This window comes from Carettochelys insculpta, chromosome 1 (assembly GCF_033958435.1).
Source record: "Carettochelys insculpta isolate YL-2023 chromosome 1, ASM3395843v1, whole genome shotgun sequence".
Classification (NCBI taxonomy): domain Eukaryota; kingdom Metazoa; phylum Chordata; order Testudines; family Carettochelyidae; genus Carettochelys; species Carettochelys insculpta.
In genome coordinates this window covers 375,692,169-375,715,166 of record NC_134137.1, presented here as the reverse complement: position 1 = coordinate 375,715,166, position 22,998 = coordinate 375,692,169, and the positions used below count along the sequence as shown (strand labels likewise).

Here is a 22,998-nt window from a genome sequence, read left to right as displayed (position 1 = left end):
GAGAGCCTGGCACCAAGCACTGAAATGAGGCCACCTCTGGGGTGAAAGGCAGCTGCTGGCGAATAACGCACAATAACACTGCCAGCAGCCCAGTGCAGGACGTGAGAAGGATCTCGTATCTTGCTGAAAACAACAAAGAGAGCCTTTAATGAGCCAGAAAGAAGTTATCCAAACTGTGTGTCACCAGGGTTTGGGGGTTAACGACCCCAATCTTACACAGACCCCCCCAAGAGTCTTCATGCCCACACGTGGCCAGGTCCATAATCTTACGTCTCAGCTGCAAGACGGCACATACAGGAGTACGGTGCCCTCTGGTGCTGATTCAAAGGCAATAGCGCAGCCTCCCAAGTCACCAGCACCTGCACAGGAAACTCCCAGGCAAAAGAAAACATTGCCCTAGCCTGCCTGTACATTGCATCCCATTCTCCCTCCAAGCCATCTGGAGTAGGGTCTGCCCTGTGCCATACAGGCATGTACGGAGATTAACACGACAAGGCCCTGATCCTACCTGAGGCTCTTTGAGGGCTATTAGGGTACAGATAATGCCAAAGGCCTGGCTGCCCTGCTTGTGAGATCTGTGGTGATCAGAGGCCACCTGCGGACTCCAACAGCAGAAGGGAGCTGGGTTATACCAGATGTCACATGTTTACTCACAGGAGAGCCAGGTTGTCCATTTCGGCCAGGAATCACTTCCACCCCTCCCAGCACGTAGCCCGGTTCCCCCTGCATGACAGGAAGGAACACACACAGCAGTTTACTGAGGCATTAGGAAGGTTTTCCGCTCAGATATTCATGTGAGGAAAGCCTTAAAACTTCCTCTGTACACAACACACAGAGCCATGATGCAAAGCCTGGGACCAGATTCTCAGCTGGGGTAGATCACTGGGGTTCCATTGACTTCAGTGAAACTTCACCCAGCTGAGGGGGCTGGTCCTGACTTCCCTGCTCTTTAGTCAGTTGCTCAATAGCTCCAGAGGCTGGTCGTTAGGCAGGCAGGCGGAAAGGCATCTATACAATTGTGCCAAAATGCTGGAGCTGACACAAATAGCTTGATTGACAGCCTGGATACCAACTCCATTGCATACAGGCTGGAAACTTAGAGAGAAGGGCTTTAAACTAGGTTTGGTGGGGACAGGAGACAAAAGCACACAGGTAAGCCAAAAGCATGGAGACCCTGCAGAAGGGTCAGAATCTCAGTAGAGCTTGGGCCATTACAGCAGGGATAAAAGGAGAAAGAACATAGGTGGCAATCAAATCCGTAACTGAGATGTCTGTACAGTAATGTGAGAAGATGGGAAATAAGCAGGAAGAACTAGGAATGCTAATTAACAAAATGGGCAACAAAAATGGTTAAGGGTCTGGAGCACAAGACCTATGAGGAGAGGCTGAGGGATTTGGGCTTGTTTAGTTTACAGAAGAGAAGACTTAGAGGTGATTTAATAGCAGCCTTCAGCTTCCTGAAGGGAGCTCTAAAAAGGAGGGTGAGAAACTGTTCTCAGTGGTGTCAGATGGCAGATCAAGGAGTAATGGTCTGAAGTTGAAGAGGGAGAGGTGTAGGTTAGTTATTAGGAAAAACAACTTCACCAGGTGGGTGGTGAAGCATTGGAATGTGTTGCCTAGAGAGGTGGTGGATTCTCCATCCCTTGAGGATTTTAAGTCCCAGCCGGACAAGCTCCTGGCTGGGATGACTTAGTGGGGGTTGATCCTCCTTGAAGCAGGGGGCTGGACTATATGACCTCCTGAGGTCCCTTCCAGCCCTGTGATTCTGTGATTCTGTGATTAATAAACATGACTCTGACATAGTTAGCATCACAGATACTTGGTGGATAATGTGCTTGATTGGAGTATTGGCATGGAAAGGTAACACTTGCTCAGGGAGGACAGGTGGGGAAAAAAAGGAAGGAAAAAAATGTATGCACTTGGATTGAGGTTGAGATGGAAATAGGAGACAGACTTGATGCCAGTCTCTGGAAAAGGATAAAAGGAGTTAAAAACAAGCATGATGTCATGGCAGGGGCTACTGCAAGCCATCAAACCAGGCAGAAGAGGTGGATGAAGCTCTGTTCAAACAGATAACAAAATCACACAAGGTGCAGGACCAGGTGGTGATGGTGGACGTCAACTTTTGGGATAAGTAAGAGTTAATAGAGGCACGGGATGGTAATATAATAGTGGTTTGTCCAAAGCTGACTTTGCCCTTGATGATTTATAGACATTTATGGTTTTCTTCCTTTCTTGTGGGCTGGAAATATAGATAAACATACAGATGCACTAAGGCCTCCCCCTTTACTGGGACCCCATTATTTAAATACCCCTCCGAAACCACTCCCCCACTCATGCATCTGATGAAGCTGGTTTTTGCCCACAAAAGCTTATGCTCTAAAATATCTGTTAGTCAAAAAGGTGCCACAAGACTTTTTGTTGTTCTCATAGTTACAGACTAACACGGCTCCCTCTCTGAAAGATGCACTAAGACTGTAACTTTGGTGAATGCAACTTTTGATCCTCTTGTTTGTTCTAACTCACTCTGCAAAAGAAATTTCAGGATCACATCCTTTGCACCGTCTGTAACCTGCTGATTCAGGAAGTATGTAATGTAGAAAAGTGCTGATCTCAGTGAAAATCCTGGAAATAGTAAACGGGGCAGGTAAAATAATACTCATCATCTGCCTATGAATATTCATCGTAGAGGAGTTAACATGACTAAATACAGGGTTTTGGAGAAGTAGTGATAGATGTGTGAATCTATATACTAACCTGGATAAAAAAGTCTCAGAGAGGAAGCTGTGTTAGTCTGTAGTTTCACAAAAACAAGCAGTCCTGTAGCACCATGAAGACTAATAAGATCATTTATTTGGTAATGAACTATCATGGGTAATAAATAATACCGAATAATAAATAATACCTCATACCTAATAAATAAATAAATAAATAATACCTAATAAATAAAATTGTTAGTCTTTAAGGTGCTACAGGACTGCTTGGTTTTGGTTGGTTGCTTGTTTATTGCTTTTTTTTGTGAAGCTACAGACTAACATGGCTAGCCTACTGAGACTATTTACCCAGATATCTACTGAGAAAATACAGCAGGGCATAGCCTACCCAAAAAGTTCTTGGAATGTACTGAAACCTTTTTTGATGATTATTATTTCAGAAGCTGGAGAAAGCTATTAGGGCAGAGGCTGCTCTAGAGTTGATTTTTGGCAGATAGGCAGGCACTGGTTGAGAATTTGAAAGTGGAAGGCAGCTTGGCTGAAAGGGATCATGAAATGATAGAGTTCATGGGTCTCAGGAGTGGTAGGAGGGAAAACAACACAATCAAGATAATGGATTTCAAGAAGGCAGACCTTAGCAAACTCTGGGGAATTTGTAAGTAAGAGCTCCTGGGGAACAAACTGAAGAGGCAGAACAGATCAGGAGAGCCGGCAGTTTTTCAAAGAGGCAGTAACAAGGGCTGTGACAGAGCAGGGCCAGAGAGCAACAGGAGTACGCTGGACGAGATATATAAGCCCTATGGAAATTAAGACATAGTTCCCAACCCTTTCACTAGTGCGGACCCCCAATCACCCCTTCGGACTGGTCATGGACCCCCACCAAAGCCAGGTCTAGCCATTATGTACACTTCCTTAAATGCAACAGGAAACCACAGCATAGATTTCTGGACAGCCATTAAGAACATGATTAGAAGAGGTTTAATTTAAACATCATAGTTGCCTGTAACTTTGCAATTGGTTTAAAACTTAGTTCCGATGATCATTTTTATTCATCTTTATTTTTTTCATGGACTCACTGCAGTCCCCTTACAGACCCCCAGGGGTCCCAAACCCCAGGTTGGGAACCACTGCGCTAGGGAACAGGGCCAGTCCTAACAAATTGGCAGCCCCAGGCAAATGGGGGCCACGGGTGTGGGGGGAGTGGCCATGGGGAAGGGGTGTAGGTGCCCTCTCAGCAGCTGCACACTCCCTCTGGGCCCTGCTGCACCCTGGCTATCCACAGCACACCCCAGCCACCAGGCCGCTCAGCTGCGGCCCTGCCCCTCCCCCATCCCCATGCAGCAAGCACCTGCAGGCTCCGGCCCCACATGGGCCGGTCTATGTTGGTGGCCCCTTGAACTTGGTGGCCCTGGGCAGTGGCCTGGCTTACCTACCCCAAGATCTTCTCTGCTAGGGAATGTTACTACAGTTAACTGAAGCATCTGTGGCCAATTACAGCCTGGTCAGGACCCTAATAAAACCCCCTGCTTCAGGCTGACTGGCGGAGTGAGGAAGGAAAGAGGGCAGGAGTTTGGACATGGGTTACTGAGATTTGAAAGACGAGAGATTTGGAGGAAAGGAAACCCTGTCCCAACAGATTAGGGAGACTTCCTCCTCCAGCATGGAGGACTGAGGGTAACCCCATCGAGTGGGGAAGAGAGAGGGATTGAGAGGGGCTGGGGCTCTGACCCAGGTTCCTTCCCCACCCCCCTCTGTTGTCCACTGGGGCACGAGAAGAATGCACGATGCCCAAGAACAGGGCAGCACCCTGACCCACCCCACCAAGGGGAAGCATGGGATCCACCACAGTATTGCTGGCCACTTGCCACAGGCCACAAGAACAACTATCCTACTGCGTAGGGCAAATAGGAAGTATGGTAAGAGACCAATCTTTAATCACCTGAAGCTCAGAGTCCTACAAAAAGTGGAAACAAGGCCACATAACAAAGAATGAATACAAACAAACTGCACAGGCACATAGGGATAAAATTAGACGGGGCCAGGCACAATATGAGAAACATAAAGGGTAACAAAGACACATCCTACTAGTACATGAGAAGCAAGAGGAAGATCAAGGACAGGGTAGGCCTGTTATGCAGTGGGGTGGCACTATGCGAGAGAACAGAAAACGTGGCAATGGAAGACATGAACTATGTCTCTTTAGTTTCAGTTTTCACCAAAAAGTTTAGCAGCTTAATCAATGTCAGTGAAGATGAGATAAGACCAAGGGCTAAAATATGGACAGAGCAAGTTTAAAAATTACTCAGACATCTTAGATGTCTTCAAGTCACCAGGGCCTGATGAAATACATCCTAGAATACTCAAGGACTGAACTGAGGAGATATCTCAGCCATTAGCTACTATCTTTGAAAAGTCATGGTAGATGGGTGAGATTCCAGAGGACTGGAAAAGAGCAAACATGATGCCCCTCTATAAAACATGGAATAAGGACATCCCAGACCAGTCATCTTAATTTCAGTGCCCAGATTAATTGAAATAAGTAAGCAACCAGAGTTTGCAGAAACCTGGACAAGAAGGTGATAGATAACAATACACATTTGTCAGCAACAAATAACCTCAAGCCAGCCTAGTAGCTTTCTTTAACAGGGTAACAGGCCTTGTGTAACACTTGAAAAGAAAGAAGAAGAAAAAAAAGCAAACATCATTCTGAGATGGGTTAGCAGGAGTGTTGTAAGAAAGATACCAAAAAGTAATTCTTCTGTTCTACCCTGCACTGATGAGATTTCAAATGGAGCATTGTGTCCAGTTCTAGGCACCACAATTCTGGAAAGATGGGGACAAATTGCAGAGAGTCCAGAGAAGAGCAACAAAAATGATTAAAGGTCTAGAAAATGTGAGCTATGAGGGAAGACTCAAAAAGTTGGTTTTGTTTAGTCTGGATCAGTGAAGACTGAGCTGGGGAACATTATAACAGTTTTCAACACATACAAGAGGATCACAAACCAGAGGGAGAAAAATTGTTCCGCTTAACCTCTGAGGATAGGACAAGAAGCAAAGGGCTTAAATTGCTGGAAGGGTGTTTTAAGTTGGATGTTAGGAAAAAATTCCCAACTAGCTGTCAGGGTGTTTAAGCACTGAAATAAATTGCTATGTCTGCAGCCCCTTGAAACTGGTGGCCCTGGGTAATGGCCTGGCTTACCCACCCCAGGATCTACTCTGATAGGGAATGTTACTACTGTTAATTGAAGCATCTGTGGCCAATTACAGCCTGGTCAGAACTCCTGATCCTTTCCTCCAAATCTCTAGTCTCAAATCTCAGTAACCTACATCCAAACTCCATCCCTCTCTCTTTCCTCACTCCACCAGTCTGTCTGAGGCCGGGGGTTTTATTAGGGAGATTGGAGATATTTAAAAACAGGTTAGAAAGACATCTGCCAGGCCTGGTCTAGATGGTGCTTGGTCCAGAGTGCAGAGGATGGGACTTGATATCCTCTGGACGTTCCTTCCAGTCCCAGTATTCTATGGTATTGGGCTGTATTAATAGGAGCATTACCAGCAGATCAAGGGACGTGATTATTCCCTTCTATTTGGCACTGGTGAGGCCTCATGTAGAATATTGCATCCACTTTTTTCAGCCCCCCATTACAGAAAGGATGTGGACAAATTGGAAAGAGCCCAGCAGGAAGCAAACAAAGTTATTAGGGGTCGAGACACCTGACTTATGAAGAAAGGTGGAGAGAATTACCCTTAGACTTCAGAAGAATGAGAAGAGATTTGATAGCAGCCTTTAACTGTCTGAAGGAGGGTTCTAGAGAGGATGGAGCCAGGCAATTCTCAGTGGTGACAGATGACAGATCAAGAAGCAATGGTCTCAAATTGCACTGATGGAGATTTAAGTTGGATATTAGAAAAAGCTGTGATTAAGAGGGTGGTGAAGCACTGGAATAGGTTACCTAGGGAGGTAGTGGAATCTCCATCCTTAGAGGTTTTTAAGCCAGGCTTGACAAAGCCCTGGCTGGGACGATTTAATTAGGGTTGGTCCTGCTTTGATCAGAGGATAGATTAACTAACCTTCTGAGGTCTCCTCAACACTAATATTCTATGATTCTATGAAAATTATTGGCAAAATATTTTCTTTTACAAAATAAAAGCATCTCCTGTTTGTCACATACAGTTAAATTCTCTCATCGCTCACAAAGACGAGGCATTTTGATCTGGAAACTAGATAAGCTAAGGCTAGTTGCTCCTCTTAATAATTTCAAATAAGAAAGCACCAGTGAAATAGAATGTTTCAGCTGCTATCGAGCAAAGCCCCATTTATTACATTGAACGGAGAATGCAGCCAGATCAGATAATCAAAAGTTTGGACAATCCAAAGAATGGACATTAGAAGTTTTGAAGCACCATCTAGTGGCTACAGGAGAAATTGCCAGCTTCTAGACTGGTGTGCGCTGGCTGTTCTGTTATCATGGAAAGCTGCATAATGAAAGGTTGGAGAAATGGGATTATACTGCACTACATCATAATCTGCAATTAGTGATTGTGATGCCCCCCCTTTATGGAAAATGGGTTATAAATATAAATATGGATAACTCAGAGATGCTTTGGACAAAAGGAGTCTTTGTAACCTTCATAACCTGCTGAATCTGTAAATCCTATTTTTGTGCACATATCATTTTTGCATTCGAAGTTATAAGTATTATCTACATATTTGTGTTCCAAATGTCTTTCTCTGTCAAGACCTCAGCAGGAGGTGAGGCTACCCTATTGTGAGAGTATGGCTTAGCCAGTCAAGGGCCTTTAATGGATGCCAATCCACACCTAACGAGTAGACAATGGCTGATTGCCTAAAAGGACAGGGACAGTTGATATAACTCCTGTGACAATCTCCATCTTGGAGAATACTTTTGCACAAAGAGAACAATAAAATTCCCTCCCTGGGGGCAAATGTGTAAATAAGGCCCTGAGATTCCCCCACCTGTGTCATCAGCCTCTCTGGGAAACTGCCTGACACACCTTAAGGAGAAAAAGAAGTGCTTTACAGTTTACTGGAGACCCAGGTCAGGATAGGATCTTTGCCGACCTGAAGATTTCACCTGATATAAGGACAGCTATTTCAGTAAGAACTCACAAGTAACTAGATTCTTAGTGGTATACTTGAGGTATGTGTTTTCTTTCTAACTTTGCAACTCACTTTGATCTGCCCCTTTTTATTTATAACCAGTCACATCCTACTGTTTTGCTCAATAAAAACTCATGCTTCTGACCAAGCGCAGTGTAAATTGTTATTACCTGGGGAGGGCTACCATTGTGCATATCCCCTTTCTTTGGTAAACGGGGAGTACCTAATGAGCCCTTTCTGTGCAAAATTTTTGTGCACAGTGAGATGGGGTTTTGATCCCTTCTGGGAGTGATTTTCTGGGTTCTGTGCCCTATAACTGCATCTTCCAAAGCAGTGCTTACTCAGTAACTCCAACTCTGTTCCTGGGCTCGGGGAGCAGCAGCTCTGGCTCAGCAGGACAGGGTGGTAAGGGAGACCCAGAGAGCAAGAAGGGGGGTAGTGCCCTGATCAGCATACTGGGGAGTTCCCCAAGGGGTCTTCTGTCACCGCTCCCCATCACACTCCATGATAAGACACTTCATGTTATACACTGCTGCTATTGACACAGATGGTCACAACTCTTCAACTGCCCCCTACCCTGAGGCAGGTAGGAGAGGATTGTTCTCCAAACAGGGGGAGAAATTAAGGCTGAGAAAGGTGCAGGGACTTGTCTTATGTCACACAACCAGTCAGGGGCAGAGTTGGGAACAGGACCCAGGAGTCCTTACTGCACAATGAACCGCCAGTCTTGAATTTCACATACCGACTGCTCAGCAGAGGGGAATCTTAGATGTGAGCTCCAGACCAACAACTGTTCATAGTGGTTATTCAGCAAGTATTCTGGAAGCACTAGAACATGAGGGAGACTCAGGAATGGCTCAGAAACAATCAGTGGGGAGAAGCAGCACAACCCACCAAGCAAAGGATTTGTTCTGGCTTAATTGCTGGGCCTTAAAAGAAAACAACCACGTCCTGAGTCACCTCCCTGTCACTGGCCCTCAGCTTAGCCAATCAGCACTGAGACTGTGAGAAGCAGAAGGCTGAGGGGCCCCTGGGGCTGGACTAGGAATGGCCCAGGGGACCAGCTGACATCACTCTCAGAGTCCTCTTCCAGCCCCATCTCTTTGTGAGGGACTCCCACCACAAGGGCTGGAGAAGTGCCCCCTCCTCGCCCTTGGAGAGAGGGAACCAGGAAAAATGGAAACTAGAAAAGACAAACTTCAATATCCCCAGTGACTGTAAGGGACAAAGGCCTAGGTGGTGGGAAAATTTCCCACGTGAACCTAGCACTTTCCATGCACTGAATTTGGCCAGGACCAGGTGGATCAGTCTGCAGAGTTCCCAATCCTCTTGGAGGCTCTTACCTCCTCCACAGGGACAGCTGCCTTCTAGCCAAATTAACAGTGGAAAGGGAGAAAATGGCAAAGAGGCTCCTCCTCGCACTCAGGTACGTGGACTCGAACCTCTCTCAGTCCTCAAGGAGACACCTCAAGAAGGAGGCTCCCTGCGGAAAAGCCAGGGGGTCTCTGAGATTGTAAGCTACCCAGCAGCCTGTCCTACCCGCCCATTGTCATGGAGCCTCGGTGAGATCACTGCCTCCGGGACTTTCTTAACCAATACGTGGAAATGCTCAAAAGGCCCTTGTGATGTCATTGACACACCCACCCCTCCCCTGCAGGTTTCCTGTCCTGCCCTGGGTAGCCCCTTTGCATGCTTGAGCTGCTCGCCCTGTGTCATCACCACCGCTCAGTGCTAGTTGTTGGGATCAAGCTGGCTGCACATGAAAACATCCGAGGCTGCTCTGTGTGCCACACTCGGTTTTGCATAGTTTTGTAGATTTTAAGGCTAAAAGAGACCATTAATTAGATCATCTAATCTGACACACACACACGCCACATGCCATGGGCATAAGGGGTTTGCAACAGAGGGGGTTTTTGCCAGCAGACACGTTTTCATGGCCTGTTTAGTGCCAGTAGCAGCATCTGCTAGCAGCAAGATCTCGCACAGCTATGCTAATGAGCCATATCATTATGCTAATGAGCAGCCATTTGCAATTGCAAGACTGCTCGCTGGCATGAAGCTCCTGGCAGGACACCTCCATGTAGACCCAGCCTCTTTGTTGTTATAAAGCTATACTGGGCAAGCAAGGATTTCTTTACTTCTCTCTGCTTAAACAGCTGACCCAGCACACCTTTTAGGCTGAGTCTACACTTGATCCCACTTCGAAGGGGGCATGTTAATCAGAGAGACAGGAGATTACTAATGAAGTGCTGGGGTGACTATGCAGCACTTCATTAGGCTAATTCTCCCCTGTGGCAACTCTGAAGCACCAAACTTCGAAGTGCCGGCGTGCCGCGTAGCCGCAGGTGCTTCGAAGTGCCCGAGCTACCTCGAAGTGCCTCTACTCCTCAAAATTGTGGGGAGTAAAGGCACTTGGAAGTATCATTTGAAGTGCCTGTGGCTATGCGCATGCCAACACTTCACAGTTTGATGCTTCGAAGTTGCCGTGGGGGAGAATTAGCCTAACGAAGTGCTGCATGTTCACCGCAGCACTTCATTAGTAATCTCTCGTCGCCCTGATTAACACGCCCCCTTTGAAGTTGGGGGCAAGTGTAGACAAGCCCCTAGTGTTTGTAGTTATATTTTCATATAAGTCATACAGAGATACAGCTTATTGCCCTCGCTATCCTGATTTAAAGCACCTTTACACTGACATGTCTGTGTCCATCCTAGGGAGGCTGTACCTTAAAGAGCTCAGGTCGCACAACTTTGTAGTGTAAACAAGCCCCTGCTCACCAACATTCATGTACCTTTAGATTGAATTAAAACCCAAATGTCAGGCTCTTGCTAAGAGGGAAGAGGTTTTTGCCTCTTACCAAGAGAAATGACACCCACCTTCGTGGCTCTCAGGTGCTAGGGTGATGAGCTCCGGCTGAAAACCCTTGCTAAATAGCTCCCGTAATCCTGGTAGACCAATGAACATCAATGCAGGGGTGCTGCGGGGTTGCCGGTCCCTTTAAAGGAGACTGGGATCAGGCCACGTTTGGGATCTTATTTAAAAGCTAGTCACCCACGTCAGGCAGCTCATTGTCTATGAAGCACCTGGCCCTGGTCAAAGGCCATCAGGACTCTGGGAAGAAAAGGCTGTTGCAGGAGAAAGAGACCCTCAGCCTGTTAAACTCCCTACACTGTCAGGTAACTGAGGGAGTAGAAAGGGGAGGGCTTTAGCCTTCAGCTCGGCCAATCAGCATGAAGACTTTGAGATATGCCCCGCCCCCACATTTGGCCCAGGGATGGCTCTGGTTGCCAGTGGGGATAACTTGCAGAGCCCTCTTCCTGTCCCATCTCTCTGTGAGGGCCTCCCACCACGAGACAGGAGAGAAGGCCCCTCCTCGCCAGCGGAAGGAAGGAAGCAGGGAAAAGGGAAACGAAAAATGAAGAATCCCAATGCTGCCAGTGAGCCTACATGACAAAGGCCTAGGCGGGGAAAAAATGCCCCCTTGTCACCCAGTGTTTTTTGTGCATTGAATTTGGCCAGCACCAGGTGGATCAGGCTGCAGAGATACTAAACCTCATGGCGGCTCTTACCTCCTCCCCAGGCAATCTGTCTTCTAGCCAAATTATTGGTGGGAAAGGGGAAAACTCCAGCATGGTTCCTCCTCACCCTCATCTACGTGAGCCTGAATTCTCTCTCAGTCCTTAAGGAGAGACTTCAAGAAGGAGACTCCCTGCAGCAAAGCCCTGGGGCTCTCTGAGATTGCACCTGCCCTGCAGCCTGTCCTACCTGCCCGTTGTCATGGAGCCTCTGTGAGATCAGCACCTCCTGACCTCCTTTGACCAACAAGCTGAGATGTTGCAAGAGGCCCTTGTGATTTCATTGCTGCACCCATCCAGGCTCTGCAGGACTCCTGGCCTGCCCCAGGCCATTCCCTTTACGTGTTTGAACTGCTCCCCCGTTGTCAGTCCCCACTCACTCAATGCTAGTTTTGAGAATCAGGAAGGCCACATAAAAATATCAGAGGCTTCTCAATGTGCCAAACTCAAAAAAGAGAGAGAGACATTCACGGAGGACAGGCCCAGCCATACCTATTAGCCAGGATCGGTAGGAATGGTGTCCCCAGCCTCTCTTTGTCAGAGGCTAGAAATGGGTAGCCTCAATGATTCACCATTCTGTTCACTCCCTCTGGGGCATCCGGCATTGGCCACTCTTGGAAGAGAGGACCCTGACCCAGTATGGCCGTTCTTCAGCTCAGTTTTGAGTAGGTTTGTAGGCTTTCATAGAACACTGGAACTGAAAGAGACCTCGAGAGGTCATCAAGTCCAGTCCCCTGCCCTCACAGCAGGGCCAAGCCCCGTCTACATCACCCCTGGCAGGCGTATGTCTAATCTGCTCTTAAAAATCTCCTGCCATGAAGATTCCACAACCTCCCGAGGCAATTATTGCAGTGGTTAACCAGTACAATACGAAAAACTTCCTAACACCCAACCTAAACCTCCCTTGCCGCAGTTTAAGCTCATTGCTTCTGTCCTATCATCAGAGGTTAAGGAGAATAACCTTTCTCCCTCCTCCATAAAACAATCTTATAACAACCATAGAACAACATAACAACTTGAAAGTTGTTATCATGCCCCTCTCAGGCTTCTCTTTTCCAGACTAACCAAACTCAGTTCTTTCAATCTACCCTCACAGCTCATGTTTTCTAGCCCTTTAATCATTGTTTATTGCCCTTCTCTGGATTTTCTCCAATCCAGCCACATCTTTCCAGAAACATGGCACCCAGAACTGAACACAGGACTCCATGTGAGGCCTAATCACTGCAGAGCACAGTGGAAGAATCACGCTTCATGACTTGCTCACAACACTTCTGTTCATACGACCCAAAATTATTTTTCCATTGGCTGTATTTTTATTTTTTTTTTGTGACAGTGTCACATTACCAATATTTAGGTTGTGGCCCACTATGACCCCTAGATCCCTTTCTACAGGACTCCTTCATAGGGAGTCATCTCCTGCTTTGTATGTATGCAGCTGATTGTTCCTTCTTAAGTGGAGTACTTTGCCCTTGTCCTTATTGACTGTCACCCTGTTTACCTCAGACCAGTTTTCCAGTGGGTCCAGATCATTTTGCATTATAATCCTACCCTCCAAAGCACTTGCAACCCTTCCCAGCATGACTTTGCGCTAGAGATAACAACTCTCTGGGAATGGTTAGCCAACCAGTTACATACACACCCTGTAGTACCTATGTCTAGGGTGTAGGTTGTTAATGAGAAGGTCATGCAAGACTATCAAATGCCTTACTAAAGTCGAGAGCAGGAGCGGGCAATAATTTTCATGGGGGGTGGGCCAAGGACCATACTCTTCTACGATATTAATGGAGGATGTGCCACTCTGAGATGGACATTGGGTGCAGAAGGGACAATAGTATGGGGGGACTGGGGTGCAGGAAGTCATGAAGGGCCTGGGAGGGTGTGTGAGCACAGGAGAGAAATCTGATGTGGAGGAAAGGTGTGGGGGTGGGTGCAGAGTCTGGGATGGCGGGTTGTTACCAGGGACTGGAGATTGTAATGTAGGGTCTGGGAGGGGGTTGGGGTGTAGGAGCATAAGTGCAGAGGGTTTGGGCTGGGATCTAGGGCTGGGTGCAGGAGTGGGGCAATGGGTTGGGGGAGGGAATGGGGAGTGCCAGGTGCATGCTCTGACTGGGAAGACGCTCACAAAGTGCGGGCTGACTGACCCACTGAAGCAAGGCACGAGGTTCCTTGCAACATTACGGAGCCAAGTGGGCTGCATCAGAGACTTGTATTAATGTCTGTTCTGTCCTCTCCCATTGACCCTCGTATGACCTGACCTTCCCCAAAGACTCATGGATTGAATCAAAGGGTCTAACCTCTCTGTGGACTTTATCTCAGTCAGCTTCCCATATCCGCCAGGAGGTCTGCATTGCCTGCCAAAGCCCACACACGGCACACACTGGGAGCTGTGCGTGGGTACCAAGAGAACCCACTTTCCCCGATGCATGAACCCACACGGCAGCTGGTTCTGTTCATTTTACAGCTTGCGCCTCCTAGACAGCTGTGCTTATCCTCACCATGGACAGCAGCTCACTGGTGGCCTTACGGCTGCACACCATAGTCCCTCGGAATTTCTCCCCCTCAGACCTCATGTTCCCAGTGTACAGGTCCTCAAGCTGAAGGAGAAACTCCATCAGCTGATAGCTGTATAGAGCCAGAGACATGCGCTGCAGAAGTTCTGATTCTATCCAGTAGGGGGCAGTGAGACATACACACCTCAATAGCAGGGCAGTGCATTGCAGTGCAGGCCGGTATGCAGGGATTTTGGGGGGAGGGAGGGTTGTTGTTGTTTTGGAAATGTGGACTGCAATTTTTTAATTATAAAGGAGCTGAAAATAGTCGTGCCGTGAGTGTGCATTGGAGAGGTTAATGAAAAATCAGAGTGGAAACAGTGATTGGTAAAATGATTTTGTTATAACATTCTAAAAATTTATACAGCAATGAAGGGCAGATGGAAATTACCTTCTGGGGTCTTGCTGTGATATCATAAGTGAAAAACAATATTCCAAAATACCTCATAGCTTCCCCTCTTGACACCCCCTCCCTTTCCTGTTGCTATCAGTCAAGAGCATGCTGGGAAATGTAGTCCCTTCCCTGCTCCAGGGCCAGGTCTCTAGGCAGGGAGCTGGCCAAGGAACCACAGGTCCCAGTGTGCCTTGGGTTCCTCCATTGTGCCCTGCAGGCTCCCCCTGCACAGTGCAGCAGGGAGAGAAATGGTGGGGGGGGTGTTCACCCCCTTCACCTCCTCCCCTCCTGCTGAAACATGTAAAGGGGACTTACCCTGTCTCCTTTGGGCCCTGCTGGCCCAGGATATCCAGGAGGGCCCTGGAATTTAAAATAAATCACAGAGTTAAATAACAGACTGAAAGCAGCTCACAGGACCATTTCCAGCCCTCAGTCCCTCCTGGGAGGTGCTCACTTATAAACCCACTGCCATCAGTTCCATTCTGTTGAACCCTAAGCTATAAACCCATCTCCAGTAGGTGACACATTTCTGGGGGAACGCGCAACAATCCCTTAAACAGGTCCCAGACAGGTTCTTTCCTTTGAAGAACCAACATCAATAGGAGTCCCGTACCCACTAGTTCAGTGTGTTACCCGTCTCCCCCTCGTGGCTGATGTAGATCAGCGCTTACCACTGGTTTACTCAAGCCGTCAAAAGCCATACTTTTAGCGCTGTTGGTCACATGGGCAGTCCCCACTCATGGTGACCCTGAGGAGAAACAGGTCATTCCACAGGGCCAACATGACCCTTCTGAATGGAATCAAGAGTGTCCCTTTGCAATGTGTCAAGTATCAGAGGGGTAGCTGTGTTAGTCTGGATCTGTCACAGCAACGAAGGGTCCTGTGGCACTTTATAAGCTAACAGAAAAGTTTTGAGCATGAGCTTTCGTGAGCAAAGACTCACCTCATCAGATGCTGGACCAGCATCTGATGAAGTGAGTCTTTACTCACGAAAGCTCATGCTCAAAACTTTTCTGTTAGTCTATAAGGTGCCACAGGACCCTTCGTTGCCTTTGCAATGGTGGTTTCTGTGCCTGGCTCCCCAACCATGACAGAAATGCCTTGCTCGGGAAAACAAAATCATGTGAGTGAAATGAATGTACTTCTATCCCCATTCCAGCCACGAGGCTCGCACATCAGGGCTTGAGCCAGGCATTGGAAGCTCTTGAGCCAAAGGGAGAGAGCTCCAGTAGGCAACTGTTCTCCTCCCAGGAGTCAGCCACTCACAGGAGACATTATCTCAAGCACTTGGTGTGTTATCAGAAGCACTGAGCTCCAGCAGGTGTGAGCGGGCACAGCATATTGGTGCAGGGCTGGATAAGTCACAGGCATGAGCTGTTTGGCAGTGGCAATATGTGATATGGCAGCTCACAGGCTGCAAGAAACTGAAGGAAGGCAGGTGTACTGGGAGTGAGTCAATGCCTTCTTGTTCCCCAACTAGGCTCACAGAGAGGGCAGCCCAGCAGGCAGCGGGGGCTCATTAAGGATCAGCCTGTAGCAAAGAGCCGGACACCTGCTGCCAGGGAAGGTCTTCTGGCTCACTATAAAAGGCTTCCCCCTTCGGCACTTGGGGGAAGGAGTTGAGAGGTGTACCAGGAAAGGAGGAGTGAGGTTCAGAAGAGACCAGCAGCTCAGTCAGGTACATGGGGAGGAGGCTGAAGGGAAGCAGCGGGAGAAGTGGCTTGGGGAAAGGCCGCTGAGTTTGAAGCAGGCGAAAAGCCCCATCAGCTGCCTCTCATCTAGGGTCCCTGGGCTGGAGCCCAGAGTAGTGGGCAGGCCTGGGCTAGCCCCACACTTCCCCTGGAGAGCTGCCCTAGTGGCAGGACAGGAACATCCAAACCTGCGGAAGGGGGCTTGCTTTCCCTCCACCCCGGTGACCTGCCTTTGATGAGAATGGCTTGGCAAGGAGGAACCCTTCCCTCTGGGAAGAAAGACCCAAGGCAGCGAAGGGCCATTGGGAGTCTCTGCAGCACACTGCCAGGATGCAGAAGACCCCGAGGGGGCTGACAAGGGCCTCGTCTCACTGAGAAATCAGGTTCCCTGTGGCTCCCTCTCATGCCCCGCACAACTGACACGGCCATTCAGTTGCAACACGCCACGCCTGCACTGTGCAGGGCCCAGCAGGGGTTTTATGCCTGCCACTGACTAAGGCCTTGCTGGCTCAGAGTACTTACCAGATCACCTTGGATTCCAGGGTGCCCCTGTAAATTGAGAGGGAGAGAAAACCAGAAGTTCAGATACTGGAAAAAGTTTTTTTTTTTCCCCACTTTATAAATTCCAATGTCGACCATGCTCATTAATCCAGATATTTACCATCAGCCCAGGGGAGCCTGGGGGGCCCGCTCGCCCTGGTCGACCTGGAAGTCCCGGAATTCCATCTGTCCCAGGGAGCCCCTAAATACATGAGAAGTAACAAGGTCAGAGACAAGAAGTCCTGTGGCACCTTATAGACTCACAGGTATTTTGGAGCACGAGCTTTCATCAGATGCAACGAAGTGGGTCTTTGCCCATGAAAGCTTATGCTCCAAAATATCTGTGAGTCTATAAGGTGCCACAGGACTTCTTGTTGTAAAGACACAGACTAACATGGCCACCTCTCTGATATAAGGGCAGAGACAGGGGCATAGCGTGGATGCCGCTGCAAAAACTGCCAGCCTCAAACAACTGCTCACCAGTAGCTTTTTGGACAGCAGTGGGAGAGGATGTGCTAACAACACTGGCTTCCCTTGCCCTCAAGAAGCCCATCAGGGTGCCATTGGCGGTTGGATCCAATAGGAGCACGCAGGATTTCCCAGCTTGGACCAAGTTTTGTGAACTCAAAATAAGTGTGCTGGGGTTTGCACAGCCTGGAATTCTGCTGGGCACATCCACCGTTAAATTTCTTGTGTTCTAAGACATGGTAGCCATGAGCTACAGCCTAGTGGGACTCGCTCCGTATTTCTTTTCTGGGTTGTTTTGGCTCCTGGGTTGACCATTGCCTCAGCTCTGACCTCAATAGCCTAGTCCTGCTCAGTCATGCAGGAAGTCATGGTCTCTAAGCTAGAACGGCTTCTCCCTGCTAACGAGAGATCTGTTTCTGGTCTCCCCTTCTTTTGCAAGGAGAATAGTTTCTGAGAAATGAAAAATAAAGTGTTATGACCATGCATCTCTCTCTCTCTGTTTCACACAAACACACATCCCCTTTTCTTCCAAAAAGGCTAATGGCATATTGGGGTGCATTAGGAGGAGCATTTCGAGTAGATCTAGAGAAGCTGTCGTTCCCCTATGTTTAGCACTGGTGAGGCCACATCTGGAGTATTGCATCCATTTCCCACCCCCCACAGTATAGAAAGGATGTGGATGTGCTACAGCAGGTTCAGCGAAGGGCAACAAAAATGATTAAGGGGGTGGAGCACATGACCTATGAGGAGAGGCTGAGGGATTTGGGCTTGTTTAGTTTACAGAAGAGAAGACTGAGGGGTGATTTAATAGCAGCCTTCAACTTCCTGAAGGGGAGCTCTAAAAAGGAGGGTGAGAAACTGTTCTCAGTGGTGTCAGATGGCAGCGCAAGAAGTAATGGTCTGAAGTTGAAGAGGGGGAGGTGTAGGTTGGATATTAGGAAAAACTACTTCACCAGGAGGGTGGTGAAGCACTGGAATGCGTTGCCTAGAGAGATGGTGGATTCTCCATCCCTTGAGGTTTTTAAGTCCTGGCTTGACAAGGTCCTGGCTGGGATGACTTAGTTGGGGTTGATCCTGCTTGAAGCAGGGGGATGGACTACATGACCTCCTGAGGTCCCTTCCAGCCCTGTGATTCCATGATTCCTACTTGATGTTCAAATCATTCAGGGAAAAAGGACACACAAAATGTGCCCTACTGTGGGGCAGCCTTTTGTAACTATTATTTCCCTCACCATGTGCTAATCAAGGCAGCACATCGTACCTGCCGTGAAACTCACCCTCTCTCCCTTCTCTCCCTTGACAGCAAAGCTGTATGGATCATATCCTCCCCCACTCTGCAAACCGGCAAAGCTCTTGAAAAGGAAAAAAAAAGAAAAAAAGAATTTTAAGGATGTTCTCATCTGTCACAAAAACACGGATCCACCCATTCACAAAGTCCTGGGAAGGACAGTTTAGCCAATGGTCAATCATTTACACCAACATATCATAGGAGGTGGGGAAAGAGGGTTATTGGCTCCCTTTAAAAATCCAGTCCACTGCAGAAGGGTAAACTTCCCTCGCCAGGGGAGACGTTCATACCACTGGGCCTTTTAGGCTCCTTCTTGATGCTTTGTTTAAATTTCCCCATTCCACGGGGCTTGTTCTAGGCCATAGGCCACTGGGACAATGCATTCCCTCGTTCATGTCAAGCACATGCTTTGATCATGGTCACTGAATTCGTGGTGGGCCCCTCTCACCCTGCAAGACACGGAAACCCATGGGGTTGTACAAGGAGGTGCTGCAGAGCAGGGTGCAGGGAGCTGAAAATGGGACAGAGAAGGGATCCACTCAGTCAAAGGGCCTAGGAAATGCATTGTGGATGTCTGACCTTTGTCACAATCGGGTCCTGTTTTCAGCCACACACGGCGGCACTGGACAATTTCAACTCTGGTGGTGCTGAAAGCCAGCCCCTTTACCCCTGCTGGGAGCAGGACTTTGTCTCCAGGCGGGGGGATCTCGGCAAGGGTCAGGAGGCCAAGGCTGTGGCCACAACTGGAGGTGGGCACGGGGACAGAAATGGAGCCCTGGCCACGGGCTCAAGTAATTTTCTCAACAAAAAAAAATCATTTCAAAATGAAAAAACCTGGAAGCTTCCTTTGTGAAACCATTGACAATGGTTCATTCTGACGTTCTCTGACTAGTTCTTCCCAAATGCAATTTCATCCAGAATCAATACAATTTTGTGCAAAAAGGAAAAGGCGTTTCATTGAAAAGCCCTTTTCGGGTGGAAAACCAATGGGAGGAACATTCTGAGCCCGGCTCTACTCACGACACCCTTGTATGGCAGGGCAGTGCAGTGACCCTGTTGTGCAGGGTGGGATCTGAGGCCCAGAAGAACAACAACATTCACATTGCACCCAGGCGCGAGTGCAGGCTGGCGGATACGTCAGCTCTGCTGGAGCTCACATGGGAAAAGCAGCAGTGTAATGGGGTACCATGGGCTGCTCACTAGTGTATGTACCCAGTGAGTCCAAGTGGGTGCATGGGGTGAGGTGCTACCCATGCAGGGCTGTCCTTAGGCTTCATGGGACTATTATATTGGCGCCCCTATGCCTGCTGGCAGCCGGGAGTGGGGCAGGATTTTTCAGAGGTGTGATTTTGCAATCTTCAGCAACACACTAAGGAAATACTGTAAAACGAAATGTGAAATGAAGGTCCTGTTGACTAACGCGGTGAATTCATACACTGACAGTATCTAACCGGGGTTGGCATGTGCCTGTTAAAGGGCTTCATTACCACTGGAATGGCTCTTTCACAGATCCAGTGCTCTGGTGAGAGCTCTGCCAGGCTTCTTCACTTTCAAACTAACTAGATTCTCTCCAGAGGAAGCAGAGCCACAGGCCTAGGCAGAGGGAGAAGGGTGGGCATTAAGACCCAGAGGTGCCCCAAATGTTTGGATGCCCTACACAGCTGTGTATTCTGGGTCTGTGTAGGGACAGCTCTGTACCTGTGCTATGCCTGCTCCAGGCACAGAGAAAGGCTTGGTTCAAGCTAGTGATTGAGAAGGGATAAATGTGCATCATTTCCATCAGGCAGTGACCATGTGAGCAGTAGCCTGTTAACCCATTCATTGATGCTTTGGGGCCTGGCCTGTTCCCACAGTCCAGTGAGGGGATGGCCTTGAAGAATACAGGCTGATAGAGCAGGAAGGTGAGCCTAGAACTCCAGGGACTGACTATTTCAGACTGGGAATACAGGGCAAATTCATAGTGCCCTGCCTGGGGTTGTGCTGGTTTCTCTTCCACTGCCCATCTTTAAATCAAGCCTGGATGCTTTTCCCACAGATATTCTCCACTAGGGGATTCTTTTGTTTTGCAGGAGGTAGGAGCAGATGATCCCAATGGTTTCTTCTGGCCTTGGAATCTAGCCCACTGTGGGGTGGGGTTACACTGAGTCTTCCCGGTAAATGCCAGTAGAGACGCACAGGGAAAACCCCAGAACCACAAGCCTGCAAGGGTGCTATGGTTCTTCGGGGTGTAGCTGAGCTTCTCCTACAACAAACAGAGACAAACCCAAAGGCTCCAGAAACCACTGGCTCCTGTGTGTCCATTGGGTGTCTCTGAAGACATAAGATGCTCCAACGTTGACCTATGCTGCTTTTGTAGCAGGCTAACTCAGGCCCATCTTCCCACCCTAGGAAACATGCTCCCAAGCAGCTGCAACATAGACACAGCCTTTGTGGCTTGTCCCAGCTCACAATGAGCATCTATAGTATAGGCGGGAGTTGAAGCTGTGTCTCCTAGAGTAAAGACCCGAACCACTGGACTACCCTTCCCCTGTATGGCTTCATAGCTTGGAATTATTTGGCCATATTATTTCCCCCTACTGTTAACCCAAGAAACACAGGTCTAACCCTGCATAGTAATGAGAGGGCCTGACAATCCGGTGTGGTGGAAGACTAAAGGCCTCAACAAAGGTCAATGCCTGGTTAAACCACCTCAAGCTTGAACAATAGAGGGTTAAAGCAAAAACTGTGAGCTAGGTAGATTCTGCTCACAGGAATGCAGCAAGAGACAGAGTGCTGATAAGGAACAGGGCCTAAAAGCCCCCAGTGCCAGGCACTCAGTGATACACATAAACACATTCCAGTAAGGTAGGACACGTTGGCTGTGTCTACACGTGCCCCAAACTTCAAAATGGCCATGCAAATGGCCATTTCGAAGTTTACTAATGAAGCGCTGAAATGCATATTCAGCGCTTCATTAGCATGCGGGCGGCAGCCGCGCTTCGAAATTGACGCTCCTTGCCGCTGCGCGGCGCGTCCAGACGGGGCTCCTTTTCGAAAGGACGCCACCTACTTCGAAGTCCCCTTATTCCCATGAGCTCATGGGAATAAGGGGACTTCGAAGTAGGCGGCGTCCTTTCGAAAAGGAGCCCCGTCTGGACGCGCCGCGCGGCGGTGAGGCGCATCAATTTTGAAGCACGGCTGCCGCCCGCATGCTAATGAAGCGCTGAATATGCATTTCAGCGCTTCATTAGTAAACTTCGAAATGGCCATTTGCATGGCCATTTCGAAGTTTGGGGCACGTGTAGACACAGCCGTTGTATGGTACCAGGACCCTTCCCACAAATAACAACTTAATACCAGGGCATTCCGACCCTAGTACAGGATGATGGATAGAGTTGTTTTGATGGTGCCACTATCTACAAGGTAATGGGTAGTTTCTAGTTCCATTAAGGCGGTTGACTTATTACAGTGAAGTGGTTGTACCTGGGATATGTAATGTACATGTAAGTTGTTTGTACCCAGGTGTAAAAGTGCACATCACCAGGAGTGCATCAACCAAGCTGGGGAGCAGGTCAGGGCGTTCCTGCCCCCTGGAGACAAGCTGAGGCCAGAGACAGCACAAGCTGACAGCACACTATGAGTGTAAAACTGCTGGCGTCCAAGTGGGGACATCCAGGCTGTGTCTACGCTAGCTCCTAACTTGGAAGGGAGCATGGTCAGTAGGGTGCCGGGAGGTTACTAATGAACTGCTGCAGTGCATATGCATTTCATTAAGCTAATTCTCCTCCGCGGCAACTTCGAAGCGGCAAACTTTGAAGCGCCAGCTTGTGGGTAGCCGCGGCTCACCCGCCAGGACTTCGAGGTGCCTGGGCTACTCTGAAGTCCTTTTACTCCTCAAAAGCAAAGGCACTTTGAAGTACCGGCGGGTGAGCCACGGCTACACACAAGCCGGCCCTTCGAAGTTTACCGCTTCGAAGCTGCCGCGGGGGAGAATTAGCTTAATGAAGGGCTGCATATGCACCACAGCACTTCATTAGCAACCTCCCAACACGCTGCTTGCCATGCTCCCTTTGAAGTTGAGAGCTAGTGTAGACACAGCCCCAGAGTACTAGAGCCCAGCGTCAAGGACAATAAACCTGGTTCCAGTTCCTTCGTACCTCGCTTGATTTGTGGCTCTTGGGAGCTCCCAGACACCTGTTGCATTGGCTAACTGCAGAAGCCAATGCCGCAGTCAAGAGGGAGCATGCACATAGTCAATGGTTAGCAACACAGCCTGGAGCAGATAAGATATCCAGAGACAGCTGGTAAGGGTTCAGTTCACCTCCTCAGTTAAAGTACAACTTGGGGCTATTAAATGCAGGGTTTAAAAATGAGTTGGCATCAACTGTTTTTTCACAAACAGCTTTTATCCTGATCTAGACAAGGCCGAAGAGCGTGTGCTTGGGGCAAGGGGCTTGTCCGTGTCCAGCAGGGAGTAAGAGTGTTTGGAGCCAGGGTGCAGGATCTAGAAATACAGCCCCCAATTTGACCTTGGATGGAGGTGATCTGCCAGCTAGATCATTGCACTCCAAACACTCCTCTCCTCTTCTGAGATACCCAGATGACTGAGAGACCCAACTGGTGGCGAGATGACTCAAGAGGCTCAGGCCAGGTACACTGAGCCTTGCCTGTCAGCTATTA

General features: G+C 48.6%; 1 protein-coding gene across 1 annotated transcript in view; it reads right to left on the bottom strand.

Moving 5' to 3' along the window:
• LOC142020062 (uncharacterized) overlaps positions 1-22,998 on the bottom strand; it is a 267,476-nt gene that overhangs the window by 186,215 nt on the left and 58,263 nt on the right. The window contains exons 25-30 of the mRNA XM_075007686.1: positions 18,763-18,788; positions 18,329-18,401; positions 16,705-16,785; positions 16,566-16,592; positions 14,668-14,712; positions 655-723 (exon numbers count right to left, since the gene is read on the bottom strand). Of these exons, the coding sequence (XP_074863787.1) occupies positions 655-723; positions 14,668-14,712; positions 16,566-16,592; positions 16,705-16,785; positions 18,329-18,401; positions 18,763-18,788 (321 nt within the window). The remainder of the gene's footprint in view (positions 1-654; positions 724-14,667; positions 14,713-16,565; positions 16,593-16,704; positions 16,786-18,328; positions 18,402-18,762; positions 18,789-22,998) is intronic.